This window comes from Onychomys torridus, chromosome 8, assembly GCF_903995425.1.
Source record: "Onychomys torridus chromosome 8, mOncTor1.1, whole genome shotgun sequence".
Lineage (NCBI taxonomy): Eukaryota > Metazoa > Chordata > Mammalia > Rodentia > Cricetidae > Onychomys > Onychomys torridus.
The window spans coordinates 34,320,673-34,347,964 of NC_050450.1; the positions used below are offsets into that span (position 1 = coordinate 34,320,673).

General features: G+C 45.2%; 1 protein-coding gene across 1 annotated transcript in view; it reads left to right on the top strand.

Moving 5' to 3' along the window:
- Adam19 (ADAM metallopeptidase domain 19) overlaps positions 1 to 27,292 on the top strand; it is an 82,505-nt gene that overhangs the window by 13,105 nt on the left and 42,108 nt on the right. Inside the window, exon 4 of the mRNA XM_036197099.1 lies at positions 23,984 to 24,062. Within this exon, the coding sequence (XP_036052992.1) occupies positions 23,984 to 24,062 (79 nt within the window). The remainder of the gene's footprint in view (positions 1 to 23,983; positions 24,063 to 27,292) is intronic.

Genomic DNA, 27,292 nt, shown 5'->3' on the forward strand with positions numbered 1-27,292 from the left:
TATATGTGGTACCCCCAGTGGTGTCAGATCTCCTGGAACTGAGTTACAGTTGTGAGCTACCATGTGGGTGCTGAGATTTGAACCCCAAGTCCTCTGGAAGAGCAGCCAGTGCTTTTAGGCTCTGAGCCATGTTTCCAGTCCCAAGAAAGGAGATTTTACCATATTAACTGTTCTGTACCGTTATATGCCTGAGTGTCATGAAAACTATACCACTCTGTCTCAGGAAAGCATTATGGTGTTATTTATGGTAATATCTAACATTTGCATAATTTGGGAATGTTGTTGCATAGTTGTTAGAAGGTGGTCCTGTGAAGCAGGCATTCATTCTGGTGAACATAGCCCTAAGTTCAGAGAGATGATGTGGAGTTGACAGACATACCTGCCTGTCCTCCTGAGCCTCAGCTTTCTCTTGTGTAAAATGGGATTTTTGTTTGAGTTGGACTTCAAAAGTCATCTTGTATTTCCTATTTAAAGGACACTATGTATGTGGAAACAGGAAGTTCCTGCTTCAGGAGACCCCCCCTCCCCCAACCCAGAGAGGTCAGCAGGATGATGAAAAACCATGTCACAAAACCATGTCCTTGAAGTTGGGGTGAACTGTTGTTAGCTTAGGACTCACCAGTTCAGGCAGCAGAAAGAGCAGGAGGGAATTACAGGCTGGAAATTACAGGCTGCTGTTGACAGCCTGTAATTTGGTGGCATACATCCATAATATTTTTTCTCTGTGACTTAGCCCATGTTTGAAGACTGCCATTAACCCAGGGACTGTGTTTGACAATTCTTACGCGCTGCACACAACTTCTCTGGGGAGCTGTGGGCCCTAAGTCTCTGCCCTCTTGGTTACTATTTCTGAGAGAGGGTCCACTGACCTGTTCAAACTAAGATGGAGTGAGCCAGTGAGCCAAATCACTGTATTACAAGGTCACCTTCAAGAGCAAATGAGGACTGGGGACGTAGCTCAGTTCATTAAGTGCTGGCCTAGCGTGCATGAGACCCTGGATTCCATTTCTAGCAGAATATAAATTGGCCATGGTGGTGCATGTCTGTAATCCCAACATCCCAGAGGAGGAGGAGGGAGGGCCAGCAGTTCAAGGCCATTTTGGCCTATGCACTTGAGTTTGAGGACATCTGAGCTGTAGGAGGCCCTGTCTCAAAAACAAACGAAACAAGCCAATGAGAAACCTCATGCCATGTCGTTTTCTCCACTTGTCCCCTGAGCACACCTTGGGACTCTCCTCTCTTGAGTATACACTCCCACCTTGAGTCCAAACCATAGTGACATTTAGATTTGGTCTCAAGAAGGGAGTGACAGTTGGGCAGTGGTAGTGCAGGCCTTTAATCCCAGCACTCCAGAGGCATGGATCTCTGTGAGTTCGAGGCCAGTCTGGTGTACAGAGCTAGTGCCAGGACAGTCAGCGCTGCATAGTGAAACCCTCTCTCTCTCTCTCTCTCTCTCTCTCTCTCTCTCTCTCTCTCTCTCTCAATCAATCAATGTGACATCTTTTGATTTCAAGGGTACAAGGCTCATCAAAAACAGTTGATACTTGTGTTATTTTATGCTGTCATTATTAATGTAGAAGTTGGGCATTTAGAGCTTTGGGAGTTGAAATACCCATTATAGTTTTTGGTGGGTTAGAATTTAGGGGTCCCACTATCCACCCCGACTTTTGACAGTAAGCTCTTTTCACAGTTCAGTTATTATAGGAAAGGAGATTGATTTCATTGTCCTGAAACTTTAGAGTCACCCTAGAAAATAAGGTCATTCAGCATTGTTTTGTTTTCCAGCTTCTTTCCTTCCTTCCTTCCTTCCTTCCTTCCTTCCTTCCTTCCTTCCTTCCTCCCTCCCTCCCTCCCTCCCTCCCTCCCTTCCTTCCCTTCCTTCCTTCCTTCCTTCCTTCTTTTTTAAAGACTGGGTCTTACTCGATAGCCAGGATGTCACCAAACTCACGGCAATCCTCTGGCCTCCATTTCCCAAGTAATAATATTACAAGCGTGAGCCGCCCTGTCACCCCAGCTTTCTCATCGTTTCCCTTTCCTCTTAGCCCTAGTTGGATTGTTTATTGATAGAGGAACAGAGGAGTGGGCCAATCATCCGGCAGAGGGCTTTCTTCAACAGACGACTTGAATTACTTACTGCCTCTCATCCCCACAGTTTTCTTACATGGAGTTCTTGTAGAATTATTCAGCTATTCAGACAAGAGTGAGCCAAGCATAGTGATCCTGCCACCATGCTCCATCCCAGCATCTTCTCACAGGGGTGGGGGTGGGGCGGGGGCAGAGGACAGACTTTAACATCTTACCTAGAGTAGAGGACACCTCTCTTTGCCCTTCTCTGGTCAGAAATTTCATTGGTTGTTAGCAAGATTCAGTTTCCTGGGTCAAAGAGATGCTGGGAAAGGCTTAGCTGGTGTCCCAGTGCCCTTAGCAGACCGTGCTTTGCCGAGCTGCATTTAAATGAATCACAGACATATGGATTACATTTCACTTAAAATACACATGGCCCAAGAAATTAAAGGATATCATACTTTAACCAAGTATTTGGCAGATCTCAAGTATTCAAAATGTTTTTGCAAAGCCTGCGTGCAGCTGGGCTCCCGGTTCCCTGCAGTTAATCCTGTGAGACTTGGTGCCAAGGAAGCAGCTGGATGGATGGGTGGGGAGGACAGAATTTGATGAGAGCTGCCTGTGGGTATCTGAAAATTTTCACAGACATTTTTTGGGTGGGAAATATGAAGAAAAGAACCAGTTCTACTCCATCAAAGGCAATGAGTGAATGCATGAGTGCATATGAATTCTGAGTGCTGTGTTAGGTGCCTTGCCCTGGAATGACCTGGAAGTTCTGTTTGAGATGTAGTTTCCCACTGCAGCTGGCAGACAGATTTGTTTCACTTTACAGTTCCCATGTTGTAAAGCAGAAGCCCTGGCATTGTAGAACAAGTGGAATAGCAGAGTGTCTGATGGGATGTCTGTGCAAGTCTGATTCTCAACCACACTTGTGCATAAGCAGACTGTCTAGTCATCATGGACTGGAGGTTTATGTCTCTTTCATGTCCATGTATTGGAGTCCTAGTCCCTTAAGGTGATGTGTTAGGTATGGCTTTGTGAGGTGATTGGGTCAGGCAGTCTCTGCATTTATAACATGAGTTAGGTGGCCTTCTAAGAGTCTAGAATGCTCCTGCTACATAAAGATGTAGCTAGAATGAGTATCTAAGCAAAGTGGCTCTTGGCTGATACCAACTATTCTAGAATCATGTGACATTAGTTTCTGTTGTTTATAAGCTGCTCTGCTTGTGGTATTTTGTTACAGCAGCCTGGGAGGACTAAGGTAGCATCATTTCCAGTTACTGGAAACAATACCTTTTCAGGATCCATTGTTCAAAGTTGGTTACAGTATTAATAATTAGGAGTGGTCTTCTGAAAGCATGCAGCTACACAATTACACAGAGTGTCAGGCAGCCTCCAAAATGGAAATGAACAAGGTGTGTGGAGGCTGAACCTCAGAGGCTCTGCCTTTAAGAAAGAGGCAGGGGGAGATTGGATCCCAGGCGGGAGATGATGATGTGACCATGTAGCAGAGAATGGAGTGATGCATACGAAGGCCAAGGATCAGTGGCAACCACCTGTGCTGGAAGAGGCACATTTTCCCGGTGAAGTCTTGATTTTGGCACAGTAAAACTGATTTAATCTTTTGGCCTCTAGAGCTCTGAAAAAGCAAGCTTCTGCGGCCTTAACCCACCAAACCCAGGAAACAAACATGGAAGCATTTGCTTGTGGCTTGGAGATGATATATTATAATATATCTATTTAGTCCAATGTCTGGTGCATGTCAAATAGGTTTTCAGTATGTGTTAACTTTATTTTTAAATTATTTTGTGACTGTGTTTTAGTTGTATATATATCTGTGCATTTATATTTACTTGCATGTATATCTGTGTACCGTGTGTATACCTGATGCACATGGAAGGTGGAAGACGGGGTCAGATCCCCTAGAACTGGAGTTATAGACAGCTGTGTCCCGCCATGTGGGTTGGGGGAATTGAACATGGATCCCCAGTAAGAGCAGCCAAAGCTCTTAACTGCTGTGTTATCTGTCCAGTCTCCTGTTTAATTAAAAAAATTAAAAAAAACTTCTCTCTCTCTCTCTCTCTCTCTCTCTGTCTCGTGTGTGTGTGTGTGTGTGTGTGTGTGTGTGTGTGTGTGTGTGTGCGTTTTATTGGAATTGAACTTAGAGCCTCACATGCCAGGCTAGTGTTCTGCCACTGAGGTGTACCTTCAGCCTCCTTTTTTAGTTTTTATTTTGAGACGGGGCTTCATACTAAGTTGTCCAGAATGTCCTTGATTGACTGATGCTCCTACATCAGCCTCTAGCGGGGCTTCCAGGTCTGTGTCTACCATTTACTTCTAGAACAGACTTTCTGAGACTCTTGGATGATGCAAGGTATTACCAGTGAGAAAGTGACGGGAACAAAACACGTTGAGAAACCTGTGTGGTTGTTGCTAATCAATCTTACCTAAGTTCTGTGACAACCTCTCTGCCGGTCTCTCTGCTAGAGAACTTAGGGATGAGGATAACTAGGGATAATCACTACAATGTTGCAGATGCCCACATAACAGGCCTGCTCTGCAGCCCTGACATAGCTGGTTAATGTCATTGCCACAGTGACTGTATGAGGTATAGGACCTGTGTTAGTCTGCTCACAAAATGGGTCCCTGAACCATTATAATTTTTCAGGGTTACCTTGGTGGGGTGAGAGGCAAAGAGATCGATGTGAGCCAAAGTCCAAGTTGGTCTAAATCAGTCAGTCAGTCTGTCTGCCCGCCTGTCTGTCTCTCTTTCTTTCTCTCCGTATGTACAGATACGTGTTTGTGCACATTCATGGGGTGCATGTAGAAGCCACAGGTCAGCCATGGGTGTTCTTCTGGAGCTGTCCACCTTGTTTTTTGGAGGCAACGCCTGTGTTCTAGAGCTCACCAAGTAGGCCAGGCTGGCCAGAGAGCTCCAGGGATCCACCTGTCTCTACTTCCCCAGTACAGGGATTGCAAACTTGTGCTCCCCACCCCTGTGTGTCTATTAAAAACATGGTTTCTGGAGACTGAGCTCAGTTCTTCATGCTTGTCCAGCAAGCCCTTTACTGACTAAACTATCACCCCATAATCCAAGCCTCTTAATGAAGGGATTATTTTGCCTTCCCTGCCTCTGTATGCTTTGAACTCTTCTTGGTTAATATGAGCACAGCACTTTCCCCATGTCTTTCCCTTGTCCTTCGGTCTTGGTTACTGTTCCTCTGCTGGGAGGAAACACCATGACTGAGGCAACTTACAAAAGGAGGCATTTAATTGGACGCTTGCTTACAGCTTAAGAGGGAGGGTTAGTCCATAGTCACCATGGCGGGGTTTGAGTCGGCAGGTGGGCAGCAATGACATTGGAGCAGTAGCTGGGAGCTCTCACCTGATCCCCAGTCAGCAGGCAGAGAGAGTGAGCCAGAGCAACACAGGGCCTGGTGTGGGCTTTTAAAACCTCAAAGCTCACCCTAGTAACACACTTCCTCCACAAGGCCACACCTCCTAATCCTTCCCCAATAGTTCAGCTAACTGGAGACCAAACATTCGAATATATGAGCCTGTGGTGAGCATTCCCATTCAAATCACCACGCCTTCTGTCTTCTTAAACCCTGATTAGAATTAGAATGCCAGTGTAATGTAATGGGGGGTAATCCAGGCTGGCATGGACCAGAGCCTGGCTCCTTCTATTCTCTGAAGATGTGTGATGGTTAGTGTTGTCAGCTTGACTGAGTCTAGAATCACCTAAGAGACAGCACTTTGAGCATGCCTACGGGGAATTATATTGACTGTATTGAGGTGGGAAGGCCCACCCACCATGGGAGGCACCATTCCCTGTGAACTGTGTTAGTAAAGGAAAAGCTAAGCAGTGGCGTTCATTGCTCTTGATTTTCTTGTGATGGAGACAAGAATTTTTTTTTTTTTTTGTCTCCAGTTTATTTTCTTGAATGTGATGTAACCAGTGGCCTCAATCTCCTCATGCCCTGATTTTCCTACCACAATGGATGTACCCTTGCACTGTGAACTGGAATAAAATCTTTTCTCCCTTCAGTTGCTTTTCCAAAGGTATTTTTTTTTTTTTTAATCAGAAAAACAGGAAGAGACATTAAGACACGGTGTTAGCTTTGCCAAATCCCCTAACCTTTGCGAGTCTCATGTTCCTTATCCATAGTGTAGAGCTAATAGCGGTGGTCATGTCTAGAATTCAGTAACGTGATGGACCTTAAGGAGCTTTCAGTGGTTGGCGCACTGTGGGAGAGCAATAAATAGCCGCTATTGTTTGTATTTTGCAGGGTCAGAAAAACAGTGAAGAATGATGTAAGAGGGAATTCCCCAGAGTTGATTCCCCAATGTAACAAGAAGAGTTGACCTTACAACCCACTGCCCCGGGGAGGAAACTCATTTCTACTCTCCAGCCATGCCCAGTTTGACCTAACTGTATCTCAAACATGCAGTGTAACAGCCATGTCCTGTGTGGGCCCAACTGTACCTTCTTCTGGGCCTGTGGAGTCGGTTTGGGCAGGACCTCATGGTGAGGCCTGAACCTGCCTGATAAGGCGGTTGGAATCGGCTTTCCAGTTCCGGCTCTGTCTCTTCCCTGGGCCTGCAGCCAGGGCTGCCTGCACAGCCAGGAAGGATGTGCACCTTGTCTTTTGTCTCCAGCTTATTTCTTCTGGCTGCCCTTCATTGGGAGCCAGGGAAAACTCAATGGGAGGAAGCTGTCAACTGCCCGGTGGCCTCACAAGGACCCTTGCAGAGTTAGGGAAACTGGGCACTTGGAAGAAGTTGGAGACGTTATAGACTTTGAGGATCCCTTTATCACCAGGCTGTAGGCCTTAAGAGAGCAACAACCCAGGGAGTGAGCACTTAACCATGGACTCCATGTTTTACATAGATTTGTTTAGCTCTGTTTATTTACCCAAATGGAGTCCTACTGGGCCCTTGATTTTATGACCTATTTTATTTCACTTGGAAATACAACATCGACATTATTAATGTTATTTTCAGGCCAAAACTATATAAATATTAAAGTTACAGGGTTTTTAAAAAACAAGATTATATTTAATATATGATTTTGTACTTTAAATTATTTGTTGTGCTGGCTAGTTTTTTTTGTTAACTTAGTAAAAACTAGAGTTACTCAGGAAGGGGGAACCTTAATTGAGGAATTACCTCTATCCAATTGGCCTGGGGAGCATTTTATTGATTAACAATTGATGTGAGAGGACCCAGCCCACTATGGATGGTGCCACCTCTGGTAGGTGGTCCTGGTCTATGCTTCAGTTCTTGCCTCTAGGTTTCTGTTCATTCCTTGACTTCCCTTCACAGTGGACTATGAGTGTAAGCTGAAATAAACCCTTTCCTCCCCAGCTTGCTTTTCTTTATGGTCTTTATCACAGCAACAGGTAGCAAACTAAGACATTTGTCATCAGGACAAATTTTTCCACATTAGCCCTTTGTAGTTCTCTCTCTCTCTCTCTCTCTCTCTCTCTCTCTCTCTCTCTCTCTCTCTCTCTCTCTGCAAGAGCATGTGTATTATATGATTGGTATGTGTTGTGTGTGTAGTATGTGTAGATAAATGTGTGTGTGTGTGTGAACCCATGTATATAAATGAGAAAGTCCAAGCAGGATGTTGAGTGCTATCTTCTAGCTTACACTTTATAGGATGTCTTAGTTAGGGTTTTTATTGCTATGAAGAGACACCATGACCATGGCAATGGTAACTCTTATAAAGGAAAACATTTAATTGGGTCTGGCTTACATTTTCAGAGGTTTAGTCTGTTATCATCATGGTGGGGCATGGCGGCGTATAGGCAGACATGGTGCTGGAGAAGGAGCTGAGAGTTCTATAACTTGATCCACAGGCAACAGGAAGTGAACTGTGACACTGGGCTTAGCTTGAGCATAGGAGACCTCAAAGCCTGTCCCTGCCTCACAGTGACACACTTCCTCCAACAAGGTCACACCTACTCCAACAAAGTCACACCTTTTAATAGTACCACTCCTTTGGGGGCCATTTTCTTTCAAACATGGATCTTTCTTTCGATGACTGAACTGGAAGGATGGTGGGTGATATCTTCTATTATTTTATACTTTGTAGAATCCCTTACTGAATTGGAAGGATGTTGGGTGATATATTCTATTATTTTACAATTTATAGGGTCCCTTACTGAACTGGAAGGATGTTGGGTGATATCTTCTATTATCTTACACTTTGTAGAGTCTCCTACTGAACTGGAAGGATGTTGGTTGATATCTTCTATTATCTTACACTTTGTAGAGAGTCCCCTACTGAACTGGAAGGATGTTGAGTGTTATCTTCTATTATCTTACACTTTGTAGAGAGTCCCCTACTGAACTGGAAGGATGTTGAGTGTTATCTTCTATTATCTTACACTTTGTAGAGTCTCTTACTGAACTGGAAGGATGTTGAGTGATATCTTCTATTATCTTATACTTTGTAGGGTCCCTTACTGAACTGAAAGCTTGCTGTTCAGGCTAGGCTGGTTGGGTAGGAAGCTCTTGGGATCCTACTGTCTCCTGTCCACAATGTTGGGTTTGCAGACATGCATATTTCTGCCAGGCTTTTTGCATGGGTGCTGGGGATTTGAACTCAGATCCTCATGCTTGCAGATAGCTAGTGCTGTAACTTACTAGCTATCTCTGCAGCCCTATTTTATTCTTTTTAAATGGAGACATAGGATTCCATAGTGATTATGGTGAATCAAAATTTACTGTTTTTCTATTAAAGAAGAACGAAACTTCTGATTTCTTGTTACCACAAATAACGCTCCCGTAGGTATGTGCAAGTCTTTAAGTGCTTGGTAGATGTTTCTATAGGATTGGTATCTATCAACAAAATTATAAGATCATGTGGTTATGTTTAAAATTTCTTATTTCTTAAAACTTTTGTAAATCATATTTTCCACTACATAGATGTCTGCCCAAAGGGTGTACCGTTTCACTTGTGTATGGTTGAGTGTGAGAATATATTATGGATATGTTTTCATATGTACATATGATCATATGTCTTTAGGATATATTGACTAAATATATCACAGTTATCTTGTCTTTTAAAATTTAATATTAGTTTTTGAGAGTTTACTTATTTATTTTTATTTTATGTATATGAGTGTTTACCTGAATGCATGTTGTATATACCACAAGTGTGCAGTGCCCATAGAGGCCAGAAGGTCATTAGGTTCCCTGGGGTTGTGGATGGTTGTAAGCTACTGTGTCGGGTGCTGGGAACTGAATCTGGGACCTCTGGAAGAGCAAGCAGTCAGTACTATTAACCACTGAGCCCTCTCTCCAGCCCTTTACAATGAACTCTTAACAGTTCTTAAACTGAGAAATGATCAAGTTCACAAAATTAATTCAATAAATCCTTAAATACTTGCTGTTTTTAATTGCTTTTCTCACAGCTATGATGAACTACCTGGTAGAAGCAAGTTGTGGGAGAAAGGGTTTGTTTTGTCTTTCAGTCTAAGGGGATACAGTTTGCCATGGTGGAACGATGATATCATTAAGATGAGAATAAGGTGGTCGCATTTGGGTCTGTAGTCAGGAAGCAGAGAGAAATGAACGCTGACTGATGCTCAACTTTGTTTCTCTTCCTCCTGCTCCTGCTCCTCCTCCCTCTCCTTCTCCTTCTTCTCCTTCTCCTTCTTCTCCTCTTCTTTCCTTTTTATTCAGTTTAGGAATCCAGCCCATCTTCTTATTACTTTTTTTTCTTTTTTATTCACCGTGGGACCTGAGCCCATGGGTGGGTCTTCCTTCCTTCCTTAAACATTCCTAGAAACTTCTAGATATGCCCAGAGGGTTGTCTCCTCAATGATTCCAAGTCGTGTCAAGTTGACAATGAAGAATAATCACCATGATCCAGATTCAGCAATACCCAAGATGCCTGGGTTAATTTCATCTCCTCTTAGCAGTGGGCATTCAAGTTGAGCCTGCATTTTCTTTTTAAAGTTTTATAAGCAGTGCTGGACTGGGTAGTGTACTTGTAGTCTTTGGAAGGTGCTTTCCTGACTGGTAAGAACCAAGTCAAGGGAACTTACAAATAACACATGTATATAAGAAGGCAAATTGCCTTTGGCCTCTTTATACATTTACATCCTTTTTACATACATCCCCATGCATGAAACCCAGGCTCACCTACCTTTACTTTTCAAATAGCTTCACATAAAGCCTAATGTATGTCCCCATTTAAAGCAACTGGTTTGCTGTTTGTTTTGTTTTGTTTTAAAGATTTATTTATTATGTATACAGAAGAGGGTACCAGATCTCATTACAGATGGTTGTGAGCCATCATGTGGTTGCTGGGAATTGAATTCAGGACCTCCGGAAGAGCAATTGGTGCTCTTAACCTCTGAGCCATCTCTCCAGCCCTGGTTTTGCTGATTTTCAGTTGGGCAGCTTCCACCATAATCTAACCTTGGAGACATTTCCGTCATCCCAGGAAGAACGTATTAGCAGTGTCACAGATTGAATTGAGTTGTTATCAGCCCACATCCTTACATTGGAGCCTGGGTTCCCAGTTACTCAGAGTAATCTTATTTGGAAGTTGAGTCACAGATGTGTTTTGTCAAGATGAATAAGGCGGACTCCTAATGCAGTGTGACCGGATTCCTTGTCGAAAGGGGAGTCAGGACACAGGCATGCCCATGCAAAGAATTGAGTTCCGGTGCCATAAGGCAAGAGTCAGGCTGGGAATGTCCCTCCCTTGATGCCTACAGCCATTAGAGGGAACATGGGCCTTCTGACACCAGACTATGGATATGAACTTCTGGATTTGAGCCACTTCATTTGCAATGCTTTGCTGGGGCTCTCCTTCCCACCTTCTCTCCCTCGTCAGTCAGTCTGTAAGTCACAGATCTCAAGCCACTGCTTCTAGACTTGCTTAACCTGGTGGTTCCTGGAAGACTATGAGGCAGTCTGTCCTTCTCTTCCTCTCTCCTCCCCCTCTCCTCTTGTCTGCTCTCCCTCCTTCCTTTTGTCTTTTCCCCTTTCCTCCCTCCATCTATTCCCACCCACCTCTCTGGCAGAGTTTCTCACACAGCCCAGGCGGGACTCACTATGTAGCCAAAGCTAGCCATGAACTATGGCTCCTCCTTGCCGCCCCCTCCTAAGGGCTAGAACAACAAGGATGTACCATCCCATCTGGCCCCTGGATTCTTTTCTAACTGGGTCCTTCACTTAGGTTAATGTTCCTGAGGTTTATACTTGGTGCAGTATGTTTTAGTATTTTATTTATTTGTTTATTTTTGGTTTTTCGAGACAAGAGTTTCTCTGTGTAGCTCTGGCTGTCCTGGTTCTCACTCTGTAGACCAGGCTGGCCTCGAACTCACAGAGATCCATCTGCCTCTGCCTCCTGAGTTCTGGGATTAAAGGCATTGCCTCCACCACCTGGTTCATGTTTTAGTATTTTTTTAAATTGCTGTATATACAGTATTCCATCCTTCATATATACCACCTTATAATGACCCATTCCGCTACCAGTTGATGAGATTTCCCCTTTGAGCCTCAGTTACCTTTCTGGTCTTTGATGACTTTGATTTCGGGGGCTATTGATTGAGTCCTCTGTGTATAGTCCTGTGCTAGGTGCTGTTCTCGGGGACAAAAACAATCCCGAGTTGAGAAATGTGCTGCTGAAGAGGCAAGAGGAGAGAGCATCTCTGTCTGTGATGGGGTCCTAGGAAGCTTCCCTGAGTGGGTACTTGGAGCTCAGTCTTGGAGGATGAGAGACAGCTTTGGATGACATAGGGAGAAGGGATGAATGGGAGAACAGAGAGAATCCAGACTGAGAAGATACAATATAAATATTTGCTCTCAATCTAGGAGAGCTCAAGTCTTGGTTATCTGTTTGGAATCCAGCATCCCTAAGTAGCCTCATTGTTGGAGATAGCTTATTAGTGACGTGTTAAGGTTGGGGAAGGGAAGGTTGGTTTCTCCTTCCATGTCAGGGCTTCTAGAAGATTCCAGTGACAGCTCAGTATTTCATTCGTTCACTGTTGCCTTTGAGTTGGGTTCTCTTGCCTCAGGCAAAACGTGCAGCTGGGGAGGCAGGGACTTCTAGAAAGACACTTGAGGAATATTTGACAGCTAGACTCCGCTTTGCCCACCTTGATTGGGAAGTGGTTCTTTCCTCCACCTTTCCCTACTGAAGAGAAATGTGGACAGAACTGAGGGGGTGGATGTGTATCTGTGGAGTCCATGGATTACACGGGGCTGAGCACCGGCTAAGATGACGACATCCTCACAGCTTGAGTGGTGGGGTGCAGATGGAGGTGTGGGCGGGCATTTGGGCAGAGCGCCATGAGTCCTGCCATCTATTTTCTTTTCTCCCACCTCCAAGAACACGGTTAAACTCCAATAGCCATCTCTGCTCCTTGGATCATCGAGGGTGTTTTCTTCCTTTTTGACTTTCTGCTTGGGCAATGGATCATGACTGTTCTAGAGGGAAATCCGTGACAGGAGGAACCAGCATTGGGGCCACTGGACTGGTATTGTCAGAGAATTTACATTTTATCCAGGAGGTAGTTTGATTTTAAGGAAGCAAGCTTCAAATTCTCTCTATTTAGTGCTCAGTTTTGTGTGTGTGTGTGTGTGTGTGTGTGTGTGTGTGTGTGTGTGTGTGCGCGCGCATGCTAGGAGATAGCCTTGGCTATTGGGTCTTCAAGTGCCACCCACTTTTTAAAATTTTTAATTGTTTCCGAGACAGGGCATCTTATTATCCTGGATCATAATATTTTCCCAGATATCTGGCCAGTGAGCCCCAGGCATCTGCCTGTCTTTGCCTCCCCAGCACTGGTATTAAAACTGAGCACCATCACACCCGGGTTTTTTAAAATGTGCCTTCTGGGGATTGAACTCAGGTCTCTGTGCTTGCCTTGCACATCTTCATCTATAGAGCGTCTCCCCACCCTTCATTAAGAATTTTGCATTTAGTTTTTCTCACCTTGTCTCCTGTCATTCCACAGATACCACAAGTGCGAACTATGTGGCTGGGTATTCTTGGGATAAGTAGTGGCAAGAATAGTCCCTGCCATGGAGGGGCTTGGTGTCTTGTGGAGAACAAGCTGGGCTGCTAGCACGGAGGAAGCAGAAGGTGCTGTTAGGAGAACTGTCCTAAGTCAAGGTCTTGGAGGCTTCTAGGACCAGTAAATAAAGGAGGAGGGTGGTGTGGTATAGTCTGCTCAATGATGGTTAAATGTGTGCAGCTCGTCCTTGTAAGAGAAACTAGGGCCCAAAGGCTAGGTGGAAGATGCAGAGATACTTTCTGTGGTTAGGACAGAGCAGGGGGAAGAAAATGAAGACGGGTCCAGGGATGGGGGTGGGGCACACAGATGGATGAGTAAAAGGGCCTTTCAGGCTTTTATCTTGTGAGCAGTGGGACGTGATAGAAGAGGCGGTTAGGATAACTCCAAGTAGTTTTAGGTCTGATATGAGGACAAGTTGGCCCATATGGAGAGAGGAGGATGGGTTGCTGAGAGATTTGTAAGATGGAGTCATAGAGATTGGGAGATAGGGTAAATATGGCCTGAAAAAGAGGGTGGATGGATACAGGGACCTTCTCATGATTTTCAGCTTGAGTAATGAGCAGGACAATAGTGTCACGTTCCTGTGTTTGTCCTTAGCTTGTGGTGGGCCCCTGAATAGGCCATGTCCTTATTCAGATCTTGGTTTTCTCATTAGATGAAGATAATGATCGCTAGTCATCGCCACACGTCCCTGCACATGTAGAGGCCAGAGATAGATAAGAGTTCTTCTCTTGCTCATTGCTACCTTGCTTCTAAAGATAGGTCTCAGCAAGTTGGGAGCTCACCAGTGGTCTAGACTGTCTGGCCAGCAAGCCCCCAGGCATCCTTCTGTGTCCCTGTCTCCTAGCAGTGAATGTTGGGGATCTGAACTCAGGGCCTCATGCTTGCACAGTGAGCCCATTGGCTACTGTGCCATCTCCTCAACCCTTCCTCTTCTAAAATTCTAAGTACTTCATTTCTCAGGACTGGGGGCATCTCTTCGTCTACCTACCCAGCAGTAGACATTTCACTTGGGGGCCTCTCTGGGGGTCTCAGATTGGCTTTAGTTGCAAACAATTATACCATTGAGTGGGTGGAGCTTGGACAGGCACTCAGCTTCTTAAGTAAGCTGGGTCTTTTCAGGTCTTTATGACTCAAGGGCATAAGGCTCTTTTCCAGTCTCTTCCATGGCTTCCATGTGCCCCCATGATTCCCTCCCCTCCCCCCAGGGGACGTGTTTGTGGAAAACTGGCAGGGGCCTCATATTCTCTTGCATCAGCCTCCCTTGAGAAAGGTCCAGATGGGCCAAGTGGCTATAATGGCTGCATTATATCAAGCGTGGTTTCTTTTTTTTCAAAACTTTCTTTCTAGAGAAGGGAATTCCTTTGGAGGGATGAAGGAAAGGGTGATCTAAGCTTGGGAGGACTAACAGGGGCCCTGATTCTGAAGCTCTTTATTGCTTGACTTAACCAAATCCTAGATTGTAGAGCTCATACATGAATGCAAAGATCAGACTAGATCCTTAGGTATGTGGTATAGAAATGTGACTGGAAAGAGTAGAGCAAGGGATACTCTGCTCTCAGTGTCTCAGCACCCACACAATCACACGCGCATACACTCACACACAGGAATACATGTGCACATATATGCACTCTCCCCTCATAGTTTTGTCAACAACTTATTAGAGGAAACTGGAAACTGATTACCTTACCAGTTCTAAGAAGGAAGGAAGGTGGGTTGTGAAATGGAGACTGACCTGAGGACTTGCTGGTAAGACCTACCTTCACATGGCCCAGCAGCTCTTCATGAGTTGCTAAGGGTCCTAACTTGACTGTTTTCTGGTACTTTTATGACTCACCTCCTCTGATCTTCATCCTGGAAGAGGCGCGTCTCCACAGGGTTGGAAATGCTACCTACCTTTGAGGGCTGATTCTCAGTCCCCTAGCACAGTGCCTGGCACATGACTGGTCTTGGTCAATATTTGTGGGGTGAGTGGGGTTGCGGTTATAGGATCCGGGACTCAGAAGAGGTCTTGGAGTACAGCCAAGCACTTGAAAGTGTGTGATGAAATCAGGACATGAGGAACACAGGCTTTCTACACCCTCTTATGCTGCCTCTGATCAGTAGGAATGAGGTTGAGCGAACAGCCTTCTGCCCAACGCCTGACTTAGCCAGCCCTAGTATTTCACATACTCTTGGGTATCAAGACTGCTGGGTTTAGAAACAAACCATGTTGATACGTTGCTTTTGCTCTTTTCAGAACCTTTGTCTGTAAACGAGGAAGACTTGAACAGAGAGGGTAGGGAATAAAGATTGTTTAATTGTGGTAGATTTCTTGGCTTGCATGCTAATTCTATCCCATGAAAAGGTTTGTAGAAGGGATATGGATGGCATGCACTTGGTTTGGGCAGGATCAGGGATGACAGGCCTTTTGGGAACCTCTGTGGGGTGGGGCGTCTGGTATGGATGGATGGATGCAGGTGTCATTTTCCATGACATTTAGATGCTAGTCCTGACTTGTGACCCAATCATTTGGCTAAGTAAGAGCAAGTGCCTTGACTGATTCCCAGGAACCCAGTCTGTAGTGTAGTGAGAGAGGAGCATTTCGCTAAAGTAAATTAGGCCACTCTCATCCCTAGAACTTGGCCCAGATGCAAGGTAGATTGGGACAATGATCTCCTGTGGTCCAGGAGGGCCCTTCAAGTTTTGATGCTACTCACTTGTGTTCTGAGATGCTAAGAATCATGGGGCAGGTTTAGACTAGTTCCTGCGTATTTAACCAGAAGCACCCACCTTTGAGGCAGGTAAGTTTGTGGTCTTCAGGTACCCACTTTGTTGTTGTTGTTTTCAGGGTCAGATACACCTGTCCCCTCTTCCACAGGTCTTCAAAGGTCTGGTGATCTTGTGGAGACTGCTTTCCTCCATTTCCCTGGGGCTCATTCTTAAAGTCTGTCTTCAGAGTATAGCCGTCTATTTCCCCCTCCCCCATTTGCAAACACCCTCCCCCTGCTACCTCCCCCACACCCTGTTACTCCCTTCCAGGCCTCTGTGGTTTCAGCTATCTGATGAACAACTACTGTGATTAGTTACCAAATACTGGTTACCATACAGGTTGCTATCAGGAAATAGTTCTCGCTCTTAAAAAATTGTGTATTTCTGAGGAAATTTAATTTCTCCGAACCGTTCTTAACCAACCATTTCCAATAAACGTCCAGGATGGGCTATGTAGGGTGTCTTATCAGTGAGCCATTTCCTGGGCCCCTCAGGTCTCCTATCAGCTAAGCTTGCCTGATCCTGAGATAGCAGCGGCCCTGTTCATCCTCCTAATCACAGCCAAGAGAGAGAGAGACACAGAGAGGATTAAAAATAGATCCTGCTGGCCGAAGGATAAACAGTGCTCACCCAGACATCAGTTGAGCACAACATAAAAAACAGCACACAGGACCAGGAGCTATGGAGGGGGGGGGTGTGAGGTCATTGGAGACCAGAGGATACAATGGGAAGCTGCTGGTGGAGGGGAGTGTTGCTTTAGTGCCTTGTTTAGAGATGTCCTTAATAGGAAGCTAAAGACAGCATACCCACAATTTGGGGCTTTTGAGAGCTGGGCTGGTGAGTGGCACCATCTTGCTTCTAGGGTTGCCTGGGAAGCTGGTCCCCTAGCCAACAGGGATGCTGGCTCAAAGGAGTCCTTGGGTGGGAGGAGGGCTCAGCTCTTTACTGTGGGAGCAGCCTTCCAGGGTCCTTCTACTCCCTCACAAAGGAATGCCTGTGGTTGTGAGCCCCTGGACTTATCAGTGCCTTATTTGGCAGTGGGGCTGAGCCCTTAACAAATCTGTTTCCATTCCTTAAGAGTCAGAGGGAGACCAAACAGAGTGCTGGTTTGGAAAACTTACTTCCAGGAAAGAAGAGCTCTAGCTGTCTTTTCCTCCTTAGTTTTACCCTTCTGGAGAAGCAAACCAAACCAAAACAACACATTTTTATTTTGTCCATCCGAAAATGTGAACTAGCAGAGGCCATTTCATTAGAACAGCACTTCCTGCTTTTCAGGAATACTCCCGGTGCCAGGGAGTCCTGGGTATCACCATTTCCATTTAATGGAAATCCAGGAAGCCGTGGCTATAGCTTGATGGGAGAGTGCTTGCCCAACATCTGTGAAGCCCGGGCTTTCACCCCCAGCTTTGTAATCAATATATCTGCTCCCTGGAACACTTCAGTCCCAAACATTGTGGATTAGAGATACTTAATGTGCAGCTCAAAAGGATTGCTGAGTTGCAGTTGTTAAATTAGACACAAAACTAGTTAAACCCTAGGGGCCACAAAACAATGGCCTTTAGGGTTATCTTTTCTATTGAGTGGAAATATTTGCAATTCTCTTGTCCCCTACTAAGCCTTTACATGTGAACATCTAAGTTTACAGGGTTGTATGAGAGCTACATAATTCACTGTGAGTAGTATGCTGAAGCTAGGGCCTTTGATGGAGTCTAGAGAAACTTAGCTGGGCCTCCTAGAGTCTGAATCTTGACAGTTTGTCCCCTCCCTCAAAGTCCTTGTGTGAGGTTAAAAGGGACCAGAATCATCCTTGCTTTGTTTCATGTCTTGGAAAGACAGTCCAATGCAGTTGGCACTCAAGCCAAAGCATTCTGGGTGTGGCTGAGGTGGGTGCCGTCAGCAGCCTTCAGGCCACACAGCTAGGAATACAATTGAGCACATTTGTAGACAATGTCCTACTGTAGTGTCAAAAGCAGGGACACCCTGCTTCCCTCTCTGGTAGATTGGGATCATTCTTATATATATTTTTTAAACCCACACATAAAACAGTACCTATTTCTAGGTCATTTTTTAGGGTTTCTCTGTGTAGCCCTGGCAGTCCTGGAACTCTCTCTGTACACCAGGCTGGTTTTGAACTCAGAGATTCACCTGCTTCTGCCTCCTGAGTGGTGGGATTAAAGGTGTGCCCCACCACTGCCAGCTTATTTATAGATTTTGTGGGGAGGTGAATAGAAGATTAGGAAGGGAACATAAAGAAGTTAAAATGAACCTAACAGAGCAAGATAGTTCCCAGAGCATAAAAACCCATCACCTGGAAAAACCATTAAAGACGCAGATTTCTTGCTAGTCCCTTAGAGAATAGAATCCTCAATGGAGCCAGATGGGTTCTGGGGCTTCGTATTTTCTTCTTCACAGCCTTTTCTGGTGTTGTAGAGTGATGGGACCAGGGTCTGTGACCTTAATAGTGTGAGGGGAAAAACCAAAAAGGCAGCCACATGACTAACCTGGACAGAGTGAGGACCACCCCCTACCCAGGTCACGTAAGAGGGGGAAACGAATCTGCGACTCCATGTGTCCAGACACTTGGATCCTCTCCGAAGGACTAGATAGTCCAAGGGAAAAGGCAGCAGTAAAAATAGCCTGGGAAGGAGCAGAGAAACATTTGTTCATTCTCGCTGAGCACATGGGAAGAGGTTGTTTTTCAGGGTGCTAGGAAATTGTTATCACTTTGTACCAGTTAGCTTATCTGATGCTGGAGGAGGATGGGCTGAGCACCAGGAAGAGGCTGTGTAGGTTCATCTCAGCCTGTGTGCTCTTTGCTCCTGAGAGGGGGTTTTAGCTAGGGGGACCACCTGAAACTTCTGTCAGTAAATTGTTCTGCAAGAGTGCTGGTGGGCCTTGGAGGGCCTTAGGAATGTTCATCAGAGCTGTTTGCAAGCTACATGCATTGGGACTCGGTTGCTCTAGTGGTTTCAGGTTGCCATGGTGGATTCTCTTCTTCCCAGGAGAGTGCCTGGGGGTGGTGAGGAGGGTGCAGCCTAATTTCTTAGGTTGGCTTAAGGAGATTCAGGGTGTTTTTAACTTTTTATCGATTCTCTGTGGACCTCACATTTTAAAAAAAAGATTTATTTATTTTTTTTGTGTGTGACTGAATATTTGCCTGCATGTATTATATGTTCACAATCAGCATGCCTAGTACCTGCAGAGGCCAGAACAGGGTGTCTGATCCCCTGGAACTGGAGTAATAGTTGTGAGCCACCATGTGGGTGCTAGAAACCTAACCTGGGTCTTCTGAAGAGCAGCAAGTGATTTGAAGCATGGAGCCATCTCTCTAGCCCCAAGATGGAGGTTTTGTTTGGGGACTTTGGCGTCGAGTGACTAGGGTTTGCCCCCTATTTAGGGCTGCAGTGTCATCTGCTGTCACCACCATGATGACTGAGACACGGCAGAGACCCTTCTGCTACTCTCTGCTGGCCCATGGGCTCCTTAAGTGCAGAATGGACTGGACTTGGAGGCAAGAGAGGACAGCAGAAATGGTTTTTCTCTCAAAGCCAGTGGCGGAGGGTGGAGGGTGAGAAACGTGGACAGGCTCCTCCTCATCTTGGATCTCCATAACCCACAAGTAGTTTCCTGAAAACCCTACCACATGCCAGCGGTAAGAGACAGTTTCCTGCCACCATGCTGAGCCAGCCCCCTATCAGAGAGATGAGAGAAAGATGTAGTTAGAGAAGAGACAGCTGGCCACTCAGCCTCCATGTATGTGGTCTCCTCTCTGGGAAGATGACAGCACGTTTTGTCCTGAGCACAGTGCCAGGATTCCCCTGCTTGGGCATATGGGCATATTCAGCCTTTTCTTGGGGCTAGTAGAGAGTCTTTGAAAGCAATGCTTTGCCCCCATTGGTAAAATTGTACAGCTGATGATGAAACATCCTTTGCTTCTAGAAGGAGGGACCTTCCTGGCCCACATCTGTAGCCCATGTAGGGAAAGGGGTATTTGGATAGAACTAGCTTAGAAGTTCTTGCTCATCTACCATCTTGCTCCTGCCCTGTGCTTAGCTTACCCCATGGTTCTTCTCTGCAGACATTCGTATCCATAGTTGCCTTGATCATGACATGCTATATAACCTCAGGGCCACCACCACCATCATCATCACTTTTGGTATGCAAGTTTCAGGCAATTGGTTTGGTTTTATATTTTCATCTCAGAGACTCAGCAATTGGTTTGGTTTTATATTTTCATCTCAGAGACTCAGAGCGACAAACTGCTTAAAGAATCTGCTTCACAGATGTGGGGTTGAAATCTAGCTCCAGCCACATGGTGGTCACTTTACAGTTTCCTGGCCCCATGTCTACACAGTAGGAACATTAGGAATTCCTACCTCTCAGGTGTGCCATGAAGGTGCAGAAACAGCATAACGTAGCGGTTAACTAGGGAGGGGGTAGTAAACTCGTGGGTTTGCATCAATCCAGGATGTGGTGGAGGCAGGAAGGAAAGGGGACTTGGATAGGCAGACATGTATACACATTTCTGAAGTTTGCTCAGAAACTTGTGGTTTAGGGTATTGGTTCTAGGCTTGTTCTTGTATCGGGATTATCTGGAGGGAGGGGCTGTTGAGACAGAAGGCTGGACTCCAGCCTCAGTTTCTTTTGGATGTGGTAGGTCTGGGATATGGCCCCATACTTTGCATTTTACATGTGGTGTATGCTTGGGTACCTACCTGTTCATGTGGTGGCCAGAGGTCAGGGGTTTTTCTCTATTGCTTTCTGCCTTATATTTTGAGACAGGACCTCTCACTGAGTCTGTCTCTCAGTGATTTCTGTTAGATTGGCTGGGCTGCAAGTTCCAGGAATCTTCCTGTCTCTGCCTTCCCAGCACTGGTTTTAATGGACACATGCTACTATGCTGGGCTGTTTTTCCTTTTTTGATGGGAATCAGGTCCTCGCCCTTATGCAGGGAGCCTGTTACCTCGTGAGCCCTCTCCCCAGCTCCTAACTTGTATTTTTAAGTAGACTTTGTTTAGAAATGGTGGTTAGGTAGCAAAGGGACCAGGCTGTACCCAACAGATCTGGATTCTAGGGACAGAATGAAGCCAGTGGGTGCTGGATACAGAGAAGAGATTTTAAATTGAGGGTGAGAACTTTATCTATGGGATGACATGAGGTCAGAACTGGAGCAGGTAGTTGCAGGAACTCCCAATCTCTGGAAGTTTCTCTTGTTGAATGGCTGTCTGGTAGGTTCTTATACTAAGTAGGAAGGTCATTCATTCATCAATTCATCAATTCACTCATCCACTTATCCAGGATAAATGTGTATTCCCTGCTTTTGGAGCTAGTTAGAGCTTTAAAAGATAACATTGGTCCCTGCTTTCAAGGGAGTATGTAGTCCAGTGAGAAATCTGTTTTGTTTTATTTTATTTATTTATTTATTTATCTATCTATCTATCTATCTATTTATTTATTTATTTATTTATTTAGGTTTTTAGAGACAGGGTTTCTTTGTGTAACAGCTCTGGCTGTCCTGGAACTCGATTTGTAAACCACGCTGGCCTCAAACTCACAGAGATCCACCTGCCTCTGCCTCCTAAGTGCTGAGATTAAAGGTGTGTGTCACCACCACCCGGCCTATTTGATTTTCTAACAAACTTTAAATGTTGAGGCTCCAAGAGTCTCATGCTGATGAAGACAAACCCCCAATAAGCTTCAGAAAAGCCACTTGCTGAACGAATGTGGCTGCAAGCCTGTGAGTATGGATACCACAAAGGCTCACTTTGGATCACTCTCTTTGGCTCTTCTCCTACCCTCACCCTTTTTGGCTCATTTTAATGTCGCCAGATAAGTGATTCCCCCCCCCCCTTAAGACATGAAATAAGCTTAGAGCATATTTACCTTAAGTGCATTTCCTGTGGGAAAATTTACATCTCTTCCCTGGCACCCAGGATGCGCCATTAAACTCTGAACTCCTGACCAGCTGTCCATTATGCAGTCTGTGAAAACAACCCAGGAAATGGAGCATAGGAATGAACTAATTGCTTTTCATCTTCTCTCTTCAGTGATGTATGGAGTGGATTAATAGCTGAGGAGAGAGACACAGGAAAATCCATTCTTTTTTTTCTGGGCTCTTCCACAATAACCCTTGTTAAAAGCAATAGTGAGGAACTAGGGAATGTGGCTTAATGGCTGAGAATACTTGTCTGGCACTCATGAAGCCCTGGGCTCAATCCTTAGCACCTGTAAAACAGGGCATATTGTCACTCATTTGTACCTGTAATCCCAGCATTTGGGAGGTAGTGACAGGAGGATCATGAGTTCAGGGCTCATCTTAGACTACATAATGACTTCGTGGCCAGCTTGGGCCACATGAGACTCTGTTTCCAAAAGTTAGAATAAAATAAATATAATGATGGTAATCATTAATTTCTACCCAGTTCTACTCTACTATGCTTGGTGTTCAGCTTGCTCTCTGTATCATCGTGTGGTTTGATGTGGTGGGTATATTGCCCTCATTCATGGGAAGAGGAAACCAAAGAGAGGGAAGGTGACCAGCTAGTGGCTGTACAGACAGCAGTGGCCAGAGCTGGAGTCAAGGCCTGTCTTTCAGATCCCAGGCCATGCCCCAAGCCCCTGGTGTGCTGAACTACTCAGTAACTTAGACCAGTTAGCTGTATCTTCTGTTTAGTTAACTTGCAAGTGCTGGAAGACACAAGCAGGTTTAAGTGTGGGGCCTCTGTCCTCATGAGACTTACTGTTGAGTTCCTTCTGACCCACAGTGACTCCTCTCTGACTGTCTGGATGCTACACACGGCACATGGGCTTGAGATTCCTTGGGGCCAGCTGGATTCCGTGTTTTTCTGGTTTTACACATCCTTCTTGGGTTCCTCTGTTTCTCCTCAAGACTGAATGCTAATTCTTGAGTCATCTGCCTTCTGACTGCATCCTGGAGTGGGAAGAGCCCAGCCTCAACTTTGGAGCCATTTCCCTTCCTCTGGGGAGTGTCACCTCGTCCAAACCTAGTGTCCCTTCGGAGTCCATTGGCTATTCTTTCTGGCTGCAGCCTGTGTTTTCTTCTGAAAGGACCTTTGAATTAGGTTTCCTGTTTTCAAAATATTTGATAAGCATTTTTTTTTTAATTGCAGCAATATGTAACTTGCCTTGTGAACATCTGCTCTCCCCCGAGATAATCACCATTGACAAAGGACTCTGGGCCCTGCCAGTTGTTTTCAGTACATGCATTTGGGGGTACATTTAGTTTTTTACTCAAATGGACTTGAGAATACATGTTTCTGAAATGCCCCGTGACTCCACATTTATATATAAATATGCATTTCTTTCTGCCACACTTGAATTTCTGATATCTTGTTCCATTAGAAATCAGAAATCACTCTGTTCCCTGACCTTGGTTTTCTGGGTGTCAGTTCTGTTGTTAGTTGAAACATCTGTTTGGTTGTTTTATTCTTTATATGACTTTGAGAGAAATTCTAGGAACCCTGTTCTGTATCTCCTTTGGTGAGAGGTCCTTAACTTCAATTTCAAAGGGTCTGTGGCAAGAGAGAAACCAGTATCTCCATTTGGAAAAGAGAAAGGGTATCTGCTGAAATGTTGACGAACAGAAGGGATAAGCAGTGACATCAGCAGCTCCATGAACAATGAATATTCCTGGCATTGGTTCAGACCTTACCATATCACTCTGTCGGCTTTGCCTAAATCATAGGCCAGGGCCAGGTGGGACCTTTAATTGACAATCCCATCAAAAGCATTTAGCAGAGGTTATTCTCACAAAGAAAAAGTGAGGCACCCATGTTAAAAGTTGGCATATACAATATTGAAAGGATCAGTTGAATTTCACAATAGGGTCCCCTGACTCTGGGATATTGTGGATGTGTTTGCATGCACATCTTCTCAGGACCCAGAAAAACAAATCAAGATAGTTGGCTTAGTACTGTCTACTCCATCTGGCTGGAATGATGATCTCTGATTATAAAATCAATGACAAATTTCCTCCTGGTTTTCTTTTGGTTCCTTGGTTCCTTAGTGGCCACCCAGTTTCTTCTAGCTCAGTTAAAGTCACTGGCACCCTCCCCAGGAAGATGGAATCTATCAATAAGGATGCAAATGTCTACTCTCATCTCTTTCAGGCACCTTTTTGCTCCAGCCTACACAGAAACCTGCTACACAGCAAGTGGCAACCCTCAAACCAGCACGCTGAAGTCTGAGGTGAGCCAGGTTGACACATGCCCGTCTCCAGCTGTCTTGACTGGGGGCTGCTCTTCAGGGCGGGGGGAAATAAGTGATCGAGGTGACCTATTTTCTTCTGAAGGGCTTGTTTCCTCTGACTGAAGACCTAGGGCACAAACAGAAGCTAAGTCTGTTGTCTCCTAGCTATTCCCTGTCCTTGGTTAGCAAAAAAAAAAAGTTAACAACGCAAACAGATGGAATGTTTGAGGGTAATTGCCTTGCTTAAAATCCATGTAAATCATTACGAAGTACACATATTATCAGGCCTATGTTAACTAACCATATATTAAGAATCTTTAAAAGGAACAGTTTACTCATTGTCCTGTCATCTCTCCCAATTAGATTCTGATTAATCTTATTAAAAAAAAAAAAGTAAAGTCTGTGAAGTTTTCATCACTGTGCATACAAATTAATATTGAATCATACCATTTTAATGCAATTGTAAACCATCAAGTTTTGTTTTTTTTTTTGAGATGGGGTCTATTTAGACCAGTCTGTCTTCAAACTCATGGATCTCCTCTTCCCTCTGCCTCCTTAGTGCTAGGATTAAAGGCACGCACCACCATACCCTGCTCTATTGGGCCTTTTAAAATTTTGCTGTTGTCTTAATACTGGACATTTCTGCTAAAGAGTTGTTTTTAGTAGGAAAATTTTGCACATCATCCAAGAGTCATCATTTTGAAAATGGTTTTATAATTTATTTCACCGTACCCTACTGGTAGGTATTTGAGAAAGTAAGTTCTACCTGATGTATGATTTGTTGGCTCTCCAAGGTGATTTCTGTTAGAATTCATAGGCCCAGAGCAGTGGATCTCAAGGAGGAGTGATTTTTTCCCCCTGGCATTGTACACTTACAAATGCTTGCTCATTGCTGGATGTTGTTAGCATTCTCATGGACAGAGGACAGAGAAGCTGGAAGCATCCCAGGACACAGAGCAGAGCCTCATAATAGATTTATCCAGCCATAGTCCAACCAGTAGTGCCTCAGTGGGGAAGCCCTTGACCAGACGAGGCTTCTGAACCTGGGCTCATGAGATGTGATAGTAAGGGGAAGAGCATGAACCATATGGACCTTTTGTGTTTGAGGCTTCTGAGGCAAGACAGCTGATGTCTGACACAGAGGAGAACAGGAGAGGTTCCTCTGCTCAGGATTCCTCTAACAGTATCTATGGAAATAAATTCCCATGTAACTTGTTCCTCAAATATCTCTGCCGCTGTGCAGATGTCTGACAAGATAGTTACTGTCAGTTGCTAGCAGGTTAGCTTAGTTTTTCAGACTCCCTGGAAAAGAGAAAGGATGGGCCCCTTAAGTTTGGACTCATCTAAGAGGCCTACAATAGAGTAGTGGGACAGCTGGAGGGGGATGCTGTGTTGGGTTGTATGTGAAGGTCAGTGGGACTTCTTCCCAAGAGTTTCCTGGGTGGGAAAGAAGTTGGAAGTGTAGCCAGTGACAGCAATGACAGGCAGACTGGGCTGTATCAGGGAAACTGTCCCGCTGTGACCCACAGCTCCTCAAAGCCCCTTGGTCCAAATGTTTCCCTTCTTCAGACTTCTGTTCTCTGCTTCCAGGAACAGGGCCAGGCAAAGGGTCGGGTAAGTGCCATGTGGAGAAAGCCCATAGCCATGACCATTTCACAAAACACCCTCCTCTGAGTTCAGCCCCTCCCACTTCCATACCCACAACTCAAGAGTGGGTCTCAGGGCACAAGTTTACTATGAGCTCATGCTTCCTGCTGTAAAGGCCCCCTGGGGTGGCCCCTCAGCCCCAGATGCTGCGGAATGCAATGACTTCATGGCTGATCTGACTTGCTCTTTGTGCTCTCTAGGCTGTGCACCAAGCAGAGATGTGTTAAGGGTCTTTCAGAGAAGAGCAGTGGGAGAGGATGTCCCCTGGTCCCCTGAATCCCCCTCCTTCCTGAAGGCCTTGCTGGCTAAAGCACATCCTTGCGGAACCATGGGCCAAGGTCATTGTTTTCTTCCATCCACTGCTCTTGGATTCTTACAAAGTCCCCACCCAGGCCCAGGGGGCTCCCAGTCAGCCTTCTCATTTGGAAACTAAGAAGTCGAGGAGAATAAACTGGAGTGGAATAAACCATAGCTGCTCTTGGCCTAAATGCTGAGGACTATACTATACTCTGCCTTCAAACTGAACAGGCATTCTGGGAATCTTATCAAGATTCATTAGCCAGCCTTGTAGGTTATAGCCCTAATCTAGGTCAGGTTACTAGGGGAACAGGTCTGGGGATGTGTTCCAACAGCAAGACTTACAGGGTTTGGGATCTGAAGGCAGGCCTGCGGTCTTGGCTTTCACTAGCTGTATGACCTTAATCAACCCTTTGGACCATACTGAGTTCTTTTTTTTCAATCTCAAAAATTGGTTGTGCTGGTAACTGACTCAGTGCTATGGAAGGGTAAGACGAGCCACTGATTTTTATGGGACTTTATAAATATCATTTTTAACCCTGTATTTTACAGCTGAGGGGATTGAGAAGCAGAAACATAACTTGGCTATGCTTAAAAGTGGCAAGGCCCAGACAAGAGCTTGTCCGCTTGGTTGCTAGAGGGTAGAAGCGCTTTGGAAAGAGAACCCAGCCGGCTGCCGAGTCTGCCTTGGTTGGCAATGGTGCAGGGCCAAGTTGCTGGGGTCCAGGCTTCTACTTCACTATGTCACTAACGCTCTTTATATCTCTCTGCTCTTAGCCTAAAAGCTGAGGTTCCTTAAACCGATCTTTAGTTTCCCCTTTAAACTTGTGGGAATAATATCTGCTTCATAAAGCTGTGGTCATTTAGCAAATGTTGTCAAGTGGTAGGAACCTACTGGCTGTTAGTAAGAGTAAGTGACAGGTACCCTGGTCACATGTGCTAGTGCCCTCCGTAAATTATAAAGCACATGACAGTTGTAGCACATGCTATTGAAGAGAGCACAAAGGATGTCCACACTGCAGCCATCAGCCAGAGAGCCGAAGAGGTCTAATCCTTCATTAGCTACTTCTGGATCAAAGTTCATGATACTTGTGAAGGAACCAGCATTTTGAAACAGTTTCCCACCTTCATTTCTGAATGCTTGACTCCTTCAATCCACTGTCTATGAGCCCTGCTTTCCTCCTGAAGACCTGGCCCCCTCTCCCAGGGAGACCTGGCCATTTTTTCTCATTGTCAGTGCACTACACCTCGGGTTTGTGACCTCCATATCTCCCTATTGAGTTCCA